Source organism: Patella vulgata, chromosome 9 (assembly GCF_932274485.2).
Source record: "Patella vulgata chromosome 9, xgPatVulg1.2, whole genome shotgun sequence".
Classification (NCBI taxonomy): domain Eukaryota; kingdom Metazoa; phylum Mollusca; class Gastropoda; family Patellidae; genus Patella; species Patella vulgata.
In genome coordinates, this window is record NC_065887.2 from 31058671 (window position 1) to 31074189 (window position 15519).

Here is a 15519-nt window from a genome sequence, read left to right on the forward strand (position 1 = left end):
TTTATGTGTTCTACATAAATTACTGCACCAAGTTTACATAAATTGGTGAAACTGAACACTGAACATTGGGAATGAAATATGATTATTCATTTATTTCATTACTTTACTTGCTTTCCAGTGCAGAAGCTAAAAAATTGTAACCCACATATTGATATAATTTTTGTTCTGTACAACAGTAGGATGAAAATGATTATTGCATGCATTGATAGAATCATGGAGTAGCAAAGTATAAAATCATAAAGTCAAATATTATGCCTTGTATGTGTAATTTTCGACAGGTTCTCCAGTTTTCTCTCACTGTACCGGCGTACCCCCTCTCCCCCGCCTTGCCCCAACCACGTTGGTGAATGATTGATATAAAGATAGACTATATGTTAGTACCAAAACCACCTAGTTTGTTGAGTGGGTGCTAAACCTCAGCTATCTTGCTCTGCTTTCATTGAGGACTGAGGTACATACCAAAAGAATGTAACAACTTGGCTACCAAAGTGGATTGCCTTTTTTGAAATTTATGAGGAAGTATCGAAGCATATTTGTGCAATCAAAAGAAATTCAGTTTACTTACAATTTGTTTTCTATTGTATAAAATGCTCCATAACCGTTTGTACACATAGGTACCACGCCTCCATAAACAGGAGTATAACCAATAGAACTAGTTGATAATACATAATTACCACCTCCACCACTGGAAATTTAATATTCAAATATTGAAATAGAATTATAAACATAGAAGCTGACATTAATCTTTAACAAAGATAATAAATCAACAAGTTTTATCCAATAAAATATATCTTAGACAGCTCCTTTAAAGATACATTATTCAAGAGCTAAATCTGCCTATTGCAGGTCTTCCTTTAGACTTTATATAAGTTATTAATTAGACATTAATTATTAACATGACAGGACTATAATCAACTCTCGATGCCATTGGATATTCAAGATTTTTAATTTAAAAATGGGAAAGCATGAGAGGTCGCGTCAGGTTTTTGACCCTATGACGTCAGACGTGATTAACCAATCAGCGTTGATGTTTCTACTACGATAGCCACAGTTCCGTGCATCGCACATCCCTTACATCAATCAGAATGCGGGTTATATAACAACTCTTCCAGATCCTATTGTAGTAAAGACAAGTAAAACGAAATTTTGAACTCTAAAAAACGAAACGAAATAGGATCTATGTTTTATTCAGATTGCTTTATCCATGTAAATCTAGGAATTATTAATGAGCTGATATTGCTCGTAACAATCTGATTTAAACACAGATCCTATTTCTTTTCGTTTTTATAGTTCAAAATTTCATTTTACTTGTCTATACTACACTAGGATCTGGAAGAGTTGGTACCATTGACGTGTTCTGAATGATGTGAGGGATTAGCCAATGAAACAGTCTGTTACGGCGAGCTTTAGGCATGTTTTACACAGAACTGTGGGTAATCCACTAGTAACATCAATGCTGATTGGTTAGTCAAATGTTTGACATCTTAGGGTCAAAAGACGCTCATATGATCTCTGACGCGGCCTATAACTACAACCTATAGCTACAAACGGTCAGATCTTCATGTAGTGTAGGCCATCGAAAGTATAAAAAAACGAAACGAAATATAGATCTGTATTTTAATCAGATTGTGCTTGTAACTACTACTTTAGGAATATGCCATTTTATCAACTGTAAATATTATTTTTATCAATAACATAAATTCATAAAATTTCATTTCTTAAATACCTTTTGAGGAAAGAGGGATCGGAGAAGATCATAGGTATGGGTAATCCTTCTTCTCTACATATCATAGCCATACCCAATAAATGACGATCACATCCTAGAAAGAATTTATTTAGAATATTTGAATAGAAACATAAACCCCCATGAACTATTGAGATGGAAAGAGAGAGACCTGGTGTCATAGACTACTCCATATTTAGGTTATACAATTAAACTGTGATGTAAATATTTTCATTACTGAAATTGTTTTATATTTTTAGGATCAAAATATGCTGTATATGTTAAACAGTTTGTGCCAGATCAAGTGTGAGTATGGTGGAAATGCACAGAACAGGACCCCCCTTTTCACTGTTGATGCAAAAGCCTCAGTGTCATTTTCAGCCAGCTTAATCTGTCCCTGTATATTTTCACTACTGGAAATATCACAGTATTCATTCTAACCCTTTACTTGATAATAAAACCAAGATAAAAATAATAATTTGTCTAGAATCCACATCTTCCCAGACTCAGAAAATTCAACACATTATCTTGATAATAAAACCCAAGTATAAACATTGCTTTCCTTAATATACAACACTCAGTCAATAAAAACTGTCATTAGTCTTGAACCCATTGATGAAAAGATTATGATTGAAAAGTCTGATGATATTTTGTATGAATGTTTTGTATGAATAATTGATTATATTTCAGTAAAATATCATGATGTATAGTTGGTAATATATAGTCATGTATTGGTAATACTGATCATTAAGAAAGTCTATAATAACTTCCTTTCCACAGTGACGAAAATGTTTCCAAAGGCTTAGTTACTGTTGTGATAGTTATTTATTCCTCAAGATAGGTAATGATCAAGGTTGCTACATTGAGAATACTAAATTCTTCGTCCATCGTTTGATCTACTACATTGGTCTAGTCTAGGTGTGAGATAAACATGATATAATTAATAACAGATAGACAAACCTTGCAGCTGTGAAGCTTCTGACATCAAACGATTATGGTTATCAGCAGCTATTTTATACAACTGTAATTTTCTATTTTCCTAAAAAAAAAAAAAAACACCAAACAACTCTGACTTTATTAAATAAGGAATGTTTAAGCACGCATTAAAACATAATTCTTTCGATGGTACAGCCTACAAGTAAGTTATATTTATATACATCTTCAATCATGGCAAGATATGGCTAATACTTTCACTGCATTAGCTGACTTTCATATATTTGATAATGCAACTAAGGCACACCAATCAATCACAATGTTTATACCTGCTACCCTTACTGAGACATATGTATATTTATAGATCAGTGTACAGAAATGTCATTTGTATCTGATAGTTAACATGTTTTCAGGTGATAGTTGTAGCATCTTAAGAGTTAGAATGGCTTGGTTACAATCTTACAAAGCCCTTTTAAAAACTTCAAAAATAAGTATCAATAGTCGTCCTCCTGTTATTATAGCCAAGCAGTCAATACAAATTTCAAAAAGATTGGGCAATAATTATAGCCTCTAGAGTGTTAACAAGATTTGGTGTAATGGAAACAATATGAATTGAAATTGGGTTTAATGTCCAACTTTTCTGCACAGACTGGGCTAATGAAGTCGGGCATACGCTATGCGGTGTGCTGGGAGAAATTTTGATTTGTTGATAAAGGGGAATGACTACAAAAGTTAGCATTGGAAATCTTCCAATTATACAATAATGAAATATTTTTGAAAATCAATAACTAAACATAATTGAAAATCGCAAAAATCAATAGGATTCTTTCTTTTATATTGCTAGGCAACCTACACAATTTTTAAAAGACTGGATAATAATTGTGGCTAGGCTGACAGCAAGATATATTAAAATATGTTTGTATAAAAACCTAAGAATTTGACTTACTCTAATGCTGGGATCTAACATAGCTTTACACCAGGTAACAGCTTCAGGTGTACACGATCTCATAGTTTCTGTTCTACCATGATAAAATTGGCGGGTTGTAGCTGTCTCATATGTAGGAGCTGGTCTAAAATATACAATTCGTTGAAAGTAAATATGTGACAAACTGAAAACCCAGGTATCCATAATGTCAATACTAACAGAGCCTTCAGTTTATATTTACTGTAATAAGCTAACTGTAAAGCTAGATGTGATATTTACCGTTTATATTTTCTGTAATAAGCTAATTGTAAAGCTAGTTGTACATGTGTATCAGGGTGTAGTTTAAACTGACGTATTGATGATTTACCATAGTCCCTAAAATTTGTGGTTAAAACCTCAACTGTATCACACTAAAATATAAACAAAACAACAGATGTATTTAATTACAGTTCAATTTTATTTCAATAATTCACTTGTGCAAAGTTGTCTTTAGCAGTGGGAGGAAACCAGAGGGCCGGGAAGAAAACCTACAAGGTTAGATATAGTGTTTAATAAACACAGTTATGGTAAAGATTAAGACACTATTTTCCACCCTAAAAGGCTGATTTCTGCAGACATGCAAACACAACGTATAGTTTATTTACCCTTTTTTTAAATTCTGGTTTTGCTTCTTTAATGACATTTCTAACAACTAAATCCAGGTGAAATTCTAATTCTCTTGGTTGTTCTAGCTTTCTAATGGTCTTCGTTCCCTGTTAAAGATTAAAATCATATTAAAATGGATACAGAAAAAAAGCAAGCTAACAAGATATGGCTAAAAAGAAAATGCAAATCTTGAGAATAAATTTGTATCTTTCATCTAATTCTTCTACTTCAAAATTTCACAGGATATCATCCCATCATCTTACAGGACCAGGAATATTGATGTCACATTGGAGCGACTGGACACCATCGTCTACAGGACCAGGGATTTGAATGTCTCATTTGGAGTGACTGGGCACCATCACCTACAGGAGTAGGAATTTTGATGTCTATTTGGAGAGACCAGGCCCCATCATTTACAGCACCCCAAATTTTGATGTCTCATTGGAGCGACTGGGCACCGTCATCTACAGGACCAGGAATTTTAACTTATTTGAGTGACTGGGCACCATCCTTTAACTAAGACAAAACTAAGTCATAAAGATAGGTTGCCAGGCAAGGAAACATACGCCCACAACAGCTAAATCGTCCGGGCAGTCAACAAGAGTTGTTGCATATTTTTACTTTTTTCGGTAATGAAACATTTATAATACACTAAAATCTGATTAAGAGCAACAACTCATAAAGTAATTATCAGAAAACCATTAGAATTTGTTTGTTTTTATAAAGTTCTGCCCCATGCTAACGTTTTGAATACAAAACTTTTAATATCATGGATTTAGCTGTTCAAGACATAAAAATTCATTGAAAATCAATATACTTGTTCGTCTCAAGATCTTAAACTCTGTGTATCAATCTGAAGTCAATCGGATGATAACTTTAGCCTTTAGAGCGTCACAAAGTGATCAAGGGCCATAACTTTGGCAGTAATTATCGGAAATCATTGAAAATCAATAGGATTCTTTGTCTCATGACCTTAAACACTGTGTATAAATTTAAAGTCAATCAGATATTAACTTTGGCCTTTAGAGTGTCCACAAGATTTTTCAAAGTGATCAAGGGCCATAACTCTGGCAATAATTATCGGAAATCGCTGAAAATCAATAGGCTTCTTCGTCTCATGACCTTAAACACTGTGTATAAATTTAAAGTCAATCAGATATTAACTTTGGCCTTTAGAGTGTCCACAAGATTTTTCAAAGTGATCAAGGGCCATAACTCTGGCAATAATTATCGGAAATCGACGAAAATCAATAGGCTTCTTCGTCTCAAGACCTTAAACACTGTATATAAATTTAAAGTCAATCAGATATTAACTTTGGACGGATGGACGGACGGGGGTGACGACAATATACGACCACATTTCAATGTGGGCGTATAAAAAATTATGTCTAGTTACCTGCCATACTCCTTTGGCTTCAAGAATAGAAAGATAAACAAAGTATGTACAGCTTACAAGAACCATTGCATCTGTTGGTGCATGCTGTAAACATAAATAACCACATGCTTTGGCAAAATATATATTTCTATCATTTTAATTTTTTTGTGTTCTTTTCATCAGGGAAGGTCCAAAACAAGTGATTTATTGAACACCTGATACCACTTCTAACTTGTGAAGTGAAGTAAGGAATCAAAATCTTTTTCAATGCTTTGTTATGCTGGGTTGTTTTTTAACATTTGTATCATCTGTGCATTTTTGTTCTAAACCAAAGATTTGGTAGGTCACTCCTATTACATCTATAGACATGATTAAGAAAAGTACATTAGACCTTTCAAGAGATTTCACAGAATTTTCTGTATCAAGGGTGGTTCTAGAGTCAAACAATCCCAAAATGCATATTTCTCAATGGGCTTTATAAAAATGTATTTATAAGATGATGTGGGGTGAACAAGCAAAAAATATAAGAGAATGAAATATTGGCATAATTTTAATTAGACTGTAAGTATGAATAAGTAGTATAATAACAGGAATAAGATTTATTCTTACGTCACAATTAGAAACTATCAATCCATTTTTGAAGACAGTTAAACTCAGTGATTTATCAAACCATTTAGCCTCTGGATTTCCTCCCAAACCTTGCCATGCTACCTGTAAAATAAATTTTAGGTCAAAATATCTCACCTCAGTAGAATCTGATTACAAATTGAAAGACTGTATGTACTGCATGAATACAAGGATAGACTGTCTCAAGGATACAGTGTGGTTACAGATTTAGCCAGAATAGACCATTTCATTTCCTAAAAATCTGAATATGTTTTAAAAACAGGAGTCTAATTAGTTGTAAAAGGTCTAGTCATCATTACTTATCTTTTCCTAGGATTTTTACCTCTGATTCACTTTTAGGACACTGATCATCTAGTCCAAGAACAAAAATTGATTTTTCTATCTCCTGTAGATGGTGATAATTATCTGGATGTAATGCCAATATTCTACTTCTTTGCTATACAAATATAAAACTGACATTTTATCAAACAGCATAGTAATGAAATGAAATGAAACAGGGTTTAACGTCCTACTGTTCTGCGCCTATACTGGGCTAATGAAGACAGGCATACGCCGTACAGTGTGCTATGAGGGAAATTTTGGCAGCGGCACTATCGCCTACTCTTATATCGAATTCCAACTGCCAAGGGATCTTTTACATACATTCCAATGTATACACGGGACCTCGGTTTTTCGTGTCATCCGAAGGACTAGACAGCTGTCCTTGTCAGGCCCTCCGTCCTGCATCCCTAACAAGGGGGAACCACACCGGAAAATCTGGATGAACTTTCTCGGCCAATGCAGGGATCGAACACCCGACCTCCAGACTAGCGAGCCAGCCCTCTACCCACTTAGCAAAGTGATCCCCCCATCATAGTAATAAATCAACTAGAAATTATTTTTATTGTTCTAGTTGTGCATACAAAATTAGTTACCTCAATAAGCCAATGAGTGACATCAAAACTCCCTGTCACGAATTTCATGAGAGACTCATTTTCTTATTCATGGGAATATTTAATTGTTGGGGGGTTCCAACAAATGTTTTTTATAAAGCAGAGTAGCAGTTATCATTATTTATTTATTGCTGGAGAGGTAGACCATCCTCTTTAAAAGCGATCTCCCAGTTTTAAAGTATTTAAAACAAATGATGAACTGTGCAGATATATCCTATTTGCTTTGCCTAAAAGCTTCAGCTCAAAACATTTAGCTTTTTGGAAATGATAACCAAAACTTTTTGTAGTGTCTGACTAGCAACTTTTTATTAGTGACCTAATAATGCAACTGTTCAATACCATTGCAAGCTTTCTTAAGAGATAATTAAATTGCAGAAATAATGTGCGAATTTAGATTACTTCCTGGAAAACGACCAGAACCCCCCACCCCCCCAAAAAAAATATAGCAGGAAGTTGCTGTGCAAGCGTTTGTGTTACAGACAGGTTTATCCAGGCACAAAGTGACGGCTAGAAGATTGCCTGTCAACTATAACACGATAGTATTCTTTTGAAAACACACCACAGAGCTCTAGATAGTTGTTTGATGGTAGAATACATAGCTCTAAAAGCTTTCTAAGCATAATAACAATTAACAAGGTTTTATTCCCTAAAAGATATCTGAGAGTTCTCTTTTAAATCAGATTAATCTATAGGACTAAGTGTAATTACCTCTGCCCATTCTGTTCTACCTAGAGTAGGAAGATAACCCACTCCATCCCCATGAGGTAGTCTAGAACACTGTGTCTCTATTGTTTGTATTAAATGCTGTATTTCTGGAGCTGTCAAAGGCTCATTATTGTCATCTACAACATTTACAGTAAAGATTCGTCCTCTACACATTACTATTACATTTGTTGGACATTCACCTTCTTCATCTAAAATTAAAAGCAAATTTGTATTAATGAATGAATGAAATGTGGTTTTATGGCATGTTGCGCCAAACATATGGTGAAAATATTCGAGACAAAATAAAAGAAATTACAGAAATATATTTATGTCCATAAATAAAAACAAATATCACAGATACTATATAAAATAAAAAATATATATCAAATTATGAATATAAACAATTAAAATGAAAGAAAACAAGTTACATATATACAATTAAAACTTATAGTAAAATTTTGTCTCTTAAAAAGTTTTGGATCTTACAATATAGCTCTGGTTGAGCAAATAAGTGGTGTAATGTCTGACAACGGTAATATGTTGATCTTATATTTCCAAGATACATACACTCAATCAAAATGTGCTTCACCGTCAAAGGTACTTGACAGTGTTCACATTCTGGTTGAGGCTCTCGCTTTAGGATGAAAAAATGTGTTAAAAAAGTATGACCAATACGAGAGCAACACAAAACAACTTCATCCCTCTTGTTGGTACTATAGGAGTTGAGCCAATCCCCAAGAAGAGGCTTGATGTGATGAAGTTTGTTTGTGCCTGCAAGATCCCATGACCGTTGCCAGCAGCCATAAATGAGATGATTTATTGATGACTTAAAATCTTGATATGGTATTAAAGACGGTGATAAGGGGAGATATTGGAGCATAATCACCATACTTAGACCTTAGCTCTCTAAAGAGATTGGAACACCGTGGAGCTAGTATCTTTCTTTTTATGTTGTGTAAGATTGAAATCGATCTTAGGTGGAGATATAGCCCACGGTGGTGGCCTAAAGAAAGGGGTATTCACAATACTGTCATGGCTGATACCAGCCTCAGACAAACAAAATTTGTATTAAGCAAAGTCAAAATTTCATTCATGGCCACAACTTACTTCAAACATTGGTTTAATTATCAACTCCTTAAATGACATCTAAAAGTATGGTTAAATATTCACATCATGATGTTTCAAGGGCTTTTCCAAACAGCCGATAAGATCGATGCTCAATATGTAGTATATCATTATTTCAAATTTGATGAAGTTTAAGATGTTATAATACCTGTTTTAAAATGATAAAGAAGCTTATCTTGAAATGGTCCTGGTATACGAGTGGTATTCAACATTCGGTGAAACTGATTCATACATAATGGTCTCCCTTTACTGTCTTTATGAGGTCGTAAAGTTTGGCTGCAAATAAAATGTTGAAAAAAGTCATGGAACATCATTATTAACTACGACAGACAAAAAGTATAACTGACATTAAAGTAGGAGTCAAATATGCGGCATGAAATTATTCATAAATCATAATCTGTAGCAGTAATTATCATACAACCATAATCAAACTGTGTGTTTCAATTTATACTTGAACATTATGCAAGCAGTTATGCTTACCATCTGAAACAGGGGTAATCAGATAGACAGGGATTGTGGATTTTGCTGCCATAATATACTTTTTATTTGACAATAATATAGCACATTTGACACCGGTACTGACTTAATTCCATGACATTATTATTATTATTGTTCGATTTATATAGCGCTTCATTACACGAGTGTTTCTAAGCGCATACATTACTATATCATCCAGTTGAGTTGTAAGTTGATATATGCCAGCTTTAATTGTGGTACTCTTGTAGTATTTGCTTTATTTTGTGGGTCAATATTGGACAGCATTGTCAATTAATTTACAAAATCTGAATACCTGTAACTAATTTATTTATTACAATAAAACTTACTTTCTAATCGCTTGCCAGAATTTTATAACATAATACGTAAGTATTCCTGCCCTCTCTATCTGAGTTCCGTCTGCTGGAGGCCAGAGCGAGTTCATGTATGGACCCGGACCTGCCATATTACCAAATACTGCATTTGGATTCCTCAATTCTAGATATACTCCGTCATCCCACCATTTCTCTAACTGATTAAAAAATTCAATAGCAGAGTTAAATAAAAGAAATATACGAAAATGCAACATAAGGTTATCTTAAACATGCATTATGCAAGAGTTAAATCTGTCTATTGCTGGTCTTTCTTTAGGCCTGAAATGTTTTCTAAGGTATTAATTAGACATTAATTAACTAGCCATTCTTGCTATAATAGTTCAAAAGTAGATGATGTAAAATGAATAATTTGAAAATTTCATTCAAATTACTCTATTGCAAGCAATGATGTTAGCCTTTGAAGGTTTGACAGACGTGTGCAATAATCTCAACCACCGTACTGGTTGATCGAAGCTAAGTCTCGGTCCTCCATATTTGATTAAATCAATGTATCCCTGAACCATTCTAATCTATTTAATATCGGAGAAATCTGATGCCATCGAGAGTTGATTAAGGACTGGATCAGTTAATAAATGTCTAATTAATACTTTAGAAAACATTTCAGGCCTAAAGAAAGACCTGCAATAGGCAGATTTAGCTCTTGCATAATGCATGTTTAACTACACAATATCAATTAATTAGAATAGTAGATCTACATATTGTTTACTTTGATGTTCAGGTGAATAATCCGGCTTATTGTGTCTGTAAGTTTATCCTTTATATATATGTGCAACTTGAGGGTTAATTCTGACAGAGAATGGTTTTGCGCGAATGGCTACTATTCCGAGAATTCCACAGTCTTCCTCTGAAAGCTGCAGATTATACTTTCAGCAACAGCGAGGAATGGGCTCAGGAAATTACATGGTCAACATTTTTCAGGGGATTAGGGGACCATGGTATTGAATTCATTGGGGCACTGAACTCTCGTCTAGTATGTTCTGGTTTTGAAATCTCTGCATGGTCCGCTTCAAACCTTCATGATTTTTTAAGCCTAAGCTTCACTTAAAAGGGAAGTTTGCCTAGATGTTTGTATAGTACAAAAAAAAAAACCCAAATCATCCAATGTACACAATGGTTTGCACATGAAAAAACTCCTGACAGTTGGAAATCGAAAGAACGGTAGGCAGAAAAGCTGCTGTTTAGGCTGTGCACTGAATCTGAGCACAAAAATAAAATTTACAGAAGTTCTTTAGGAACTTGGTAAATTTTAAATAGTGCACCTTAATCACACATAATTAGTGGAAGGAAGACTGCCACAAAATATTCTCAGATCTTACCCAGTTTCTCATGTATTTGGCTCTTTCAAATAATTTGAAGTGAAGTTCTTTACCAACACCTGAGTGAAATTGTTGAACTAAAAATTCTGTCTGTTTATATTCTTCATCAGTAACAAATGGTTTTACTGAAATAATAGATTCAAAAATATTATTCAAATTATTTGTTCTCTTTATATAGAAATGAGATATAAAGAAAAGTTGTGTTGTTGGCATAAATCCTGACAGTGCTACAAATAAGAATTTGACCTTCTGATGGAATGTGTCATAATTACATCGATATTTAAATGATTTGTGCATATCTAGTCAAAAAAAGAATTATGTGCAGTTAGTCATGAAAAGATTGTTACAGATGCAATCACAGAATATTAAATATCTACAGCCCTGCCTCAACAGAGGTTTCCTGATCTTAACGGGTAGGATTTATGAAAAATAAACATACAATGTACCTAAATCATACAGATCAGATGGTGTGAGATTATAGACCTCTTAAAATATCTACAGGTAGATGTTATGCATCCTAGTTCACAAACAAAATTCTCTCAATCTTTTTTATTTAATTTAATGTTTTGTAAATTGTAGAGCAATTTTATCATACATATCTTCTCAAATTTATTGATTTTTAACATTGGTGCTCACGTCTACCCTCACCTCTCAAGCCCCATCCAACCTCTGCCCCACCCCAACATTTCAAAACACATAACGCATGTATATATTAATACAATATCTTTATTGGACATTAAAATGTACTAACATATAACACAAGGTATTGTATAAACTCAAACCATGTATGAGTAAATTGAAACATCAGTGCTCACATCTAAACACCACCCCCAACATTTTAATATTATATATTAATATTATATCTTTGTTGGACATTAACAAGTACAAAATAACATAATAATATAACACAATATATATGTTATAAACTTGATAACAATACCTGTATGAGTAAATTGAAACATAGGACATATGAAACATATATTACAAGGAGTATATAATCCATATACCTTGTGTTTTATGTTCTTATAAAAGTGTTACAATATTAACCTGAATCCAAATATCTGTCCAATGTTTTTTGTAATGGAGGTATTGGTAACGACGGTAATGACTCCTGATTACCAAACGTCTTCTCATCATCCGATAAAAACATAGCAGATGCCATTTCTATCTTTGCTGCAAGGCAATTCTGTTTAATTTCTGTGTCCAACTTTTTTATTCACTTACAGATTCTGAAACAGATAAGCTACATATGGTAAACATTTTGTTGTTTACATTTCACTAATAAAGAGAAGGGCAGTTTTACAACTAGTACTGTATATTAGTTTTACATTTCAAATGCCTCTTACATATATATATCTTGTTTAATATCTTACTTTATTTTTTTAATTATCAAATGTTTTCTGATGTTTATAAAATATGCAGCCCTAACTGGAAATTACCAACAAGAATAAAAAGACATTTGCATAATTGAGTTAACATTCTAGTTGGACTATATTAGACAAAAACACAATTTTGTTTTCAATATATCACATGGATTTATTGGATTGATGGAAATTCCAAACTATGTTTGAGCTGTGTTTTCTGGACTTACATGTGTATGAGCTACAGTTTAATTATCGATCAAATCTTAAATATCAGTTAGTCCAAGTCAATGCACCCAGGCCCGTTGATTTCTTTCTTAATCAAAATAATAAAATATTTTTCTACTCATTCAAAAGTATTTGTTGATTATGTTTTTTTTTACTTTTTAAAAGAAGTCAAGTGGTTAAATATGTACCTGTAGGCTACCCAGACTAAATTCAGAAAGCCAAAGTACAATTGAGTTTTTGTCGTAAGAGGTTCAGAGTCCAGACAGATAACAAAATAATAAAAATTGCAATCTAATTTGTAGCTATCTTTGCGTTTCCTATCTTTGAGTACTTTGACTCATGATAGCGTCAATGGACCAGAAGGCCAATAATCATATCCTTTATAAAATTAAACAAAACTAATGAAGTGTTCCTTAGATGTTAATGTAGGCAATTAAAACCAAAAATATGGTTGGAAGCTACTTTAAATCAATTATCATTCTGAACATTTTTGAATTTTAATAGGATATAAACAATTTAAAAAAGAAATCATGGCTTAGTTGAAAAAAATAATTTAAAAGAAAACTACCATATGTTCACAAGAAAAGTTGAATGCAAATAAACATATAACTGAATAGTGGGTATATAAAAACAATTCCCTTTTGACATGTCACAAGTGTTCAGTCAATTTATTTTTGTAATGTTGACTACAATGTTAAAGTAGCTAAGTCTCTAACTCAATATCGTCCAAATTCTTCAACATTGAAAACACGATTTATTTGTCAAATTAAATCAATATTCATGTTGTGATCTTACCGGGAAAAGATGGGCTTTTGATATCCAATATTTAAGACAAAACAATTGGTACACGAATCGTGTACCATAATGTGCTTCAGCCCCAGTTGCATCAAGAGACTCGAGGGACGAGGCTAGACACATTGCGCCAAATCAAACGGCGTATGTAGACTGGAATAACTAGACGCTAGAAATTTGCACTAGCTTGAGACTGCTGGCTTATTTCGCCGAACATACGGAAACCATTGAATGTAAATCAGTTTATATACATTCATATTACAGTATTATATGTGTTGCGACCCACTTTTGTCAATTTCTAGGTCCCAAATGTTAGCGATTTAGCTCCTTTAAATCGAACTGGTTTTAAGTTCATGACCTTTAATCTAAACCTATTGTTTACTTTGATTCCCCATATATTGACACTGACAATTAATGATGAGGTTTTTTTACCACCCAGTCTCCGATCTTGGGAATAAACATTGGATCAACATAACAATGTACATTATTTATTGATACGAAAAGAATAATAATTAATCTAATTATAGTCTCAACATATAACGGGTTTCCACAGACGGCACAGATCCGTACATGCCTATCGTTGATTTCTGGTTAGACCGATAATTAATAATAAGTAATAAGGCGATATGGGATGTTTGGATTTGGATTATTTTGCCTACTAGGCTAGTTACTACTACAACTTACGTGAATCTGTGTAGAATATAAACAGACCTGAATCAATCATAAAGATCTGTTATGCACTCTGCTAGTCTACTAATTCACTGTCAATCAAGTTTTGAGTAATGCACGTGAAACCAAAAACGAGAGTTAAAGATAAGACAGCTCAGATACGTCGGTACAAAGTTCAACTTTTTGTTTTGAAGCTGTTTATAGTCTCGATTGTCACAAGTGTTTAATGTATAGAAACGGAACTACACCGGAAAGCGAAGGCTATTATTTATAGTTAATGTATCTTCACAACATTAAAGAATAAAATAACAGGGAAGTAACTCCTAATAATTATGATTACCTGGTTTCAGACCAGTAACCCTCTCCCAACTGACTTCAATGTTAAATTCATGCTATTCCTGGGCCAACAACATTTTTTTTAACATTCCGATGACCTTAATCTTTATAACCACATAGGTTTCAGATTTTGTTTTTGTGCTAATTTCCCCAATTCATGCCTGCTTACGTCTTGAATTTTCGCATTTAAAAATAACAATTCACCAAAACCTGGCATAAAAAATAAATTCAAACACTCTTCTTCAATTTGAGACCAAAAAGTCAACAAAGAGTGTCATGCAAACTCGGAAAAAAGAGAATTGCAATACAAAGATGCACTACCAGAATCAATTAGTAGTCTTAATTCTACCTCCCTCCTCTGAAATCTTCATATCTTGAATGATTCCACCCCAATCCTGTTTCTACACACTATAAAAAGTGTACTGGCAGTTGTATTGGTTTAAGAGACAAAACAGCCTACTGTTGATTTTTATTACTCAGTTTAATTCATTTTCATCTTCGTGTCTTAAATTTCTAAAACACTGTCAAATAGAGAGAATATGCATGCCTAGCCATTTAGAATTTCTTTGCTAGTGCAAGGCTACGTATACTTTTTGCAGAAATCCTTTAATGGGCCCCTTTTCTGTCTTATTGAATCCAAGTCAGATCATCTACAGTTGATATTTTGATTTTGTTTTATTAAACAGGCATCAACCAAGAGCTAAATCTGCCTATTGCAGATCTTTTTTTTTAGGCCTTAAATGTTATATAAAATATTAATTAGACATTAATTAACTTGCCAAGATCATAATCAACGCTCAATGCCATCAGATGGCAAGATATTTTAAAAATAGATTTTAATATGTTTTATAGTTGAAGCAGTTATCATAAAAATGGATAATCGAGGCAATGACAATCGAGGCTAGACTATAATTGTACCACCGATAGCTAGGCTAAGAGTGAAGTAATTTGACTGAAA

At 33.3% G+C, this 15519-nt stretch overlaps 1 protein-coding gene across 1 annotated transcript; it reads right to left on the reverse strand.

Moving 5' to 3' along the window:
• Positions 1-1665: 1665 nt before the first annotated feature.
• Positions 1666-14420, reverse strand: LOC126807698 (peroxisomal carnitine O-octanoyltransferase). Its single transcript, XM_050532446.2, has 13 exons — positions 14241-14420; positions 12223-12404; positions 11176-11300; positions 9815-9996; positions 9139-9266; positions 7869-8074; positions 6551-6664; positions 6211-6312; positions 5623-5706; positions 4226-4333; positions 3861-3991; positions 3586-3726; positions 1666-1669 (listed from the first exon to the last, which is right to left on the reverse strand). Exons 2-13 carry the CDS (start codon positions 12335-12337, stop codon positions 1666-1668), a joined length of 1440 nt encoding a protein of 479 aa, XP_050388403.1. The 5' UTR covers positions 12338-12404; positions 14241-14420.
• Between the last annotated feature and the right edge of the window lie 1099 nt (positions 14421-15519).

Bases quoted from the DNA above. Each gene is read 5' to 3' on its own strand.
- LOC126807698 (XM_050532446.2), bottom strand. From the start codon at position 12,337: ATGGCATCTGCTATGTTTTTATCGGATGATGAGAAGACGTTTGGTAAT. The intron at 9,997-11,175 runs GTAAGATCTGAG...TTTTTTAATCAG, and splicing joins CCAAATACATGAGAAACTGG to TTAGAGAAATGGTGGGATGA. The intron at 3,992-4,225 runs GTAAATAAACTA...TTTATATTTTAG, and splicing joins AACCAGAATTTAAAAAAAGG to TGTGATACAGTTGAGGTTTT.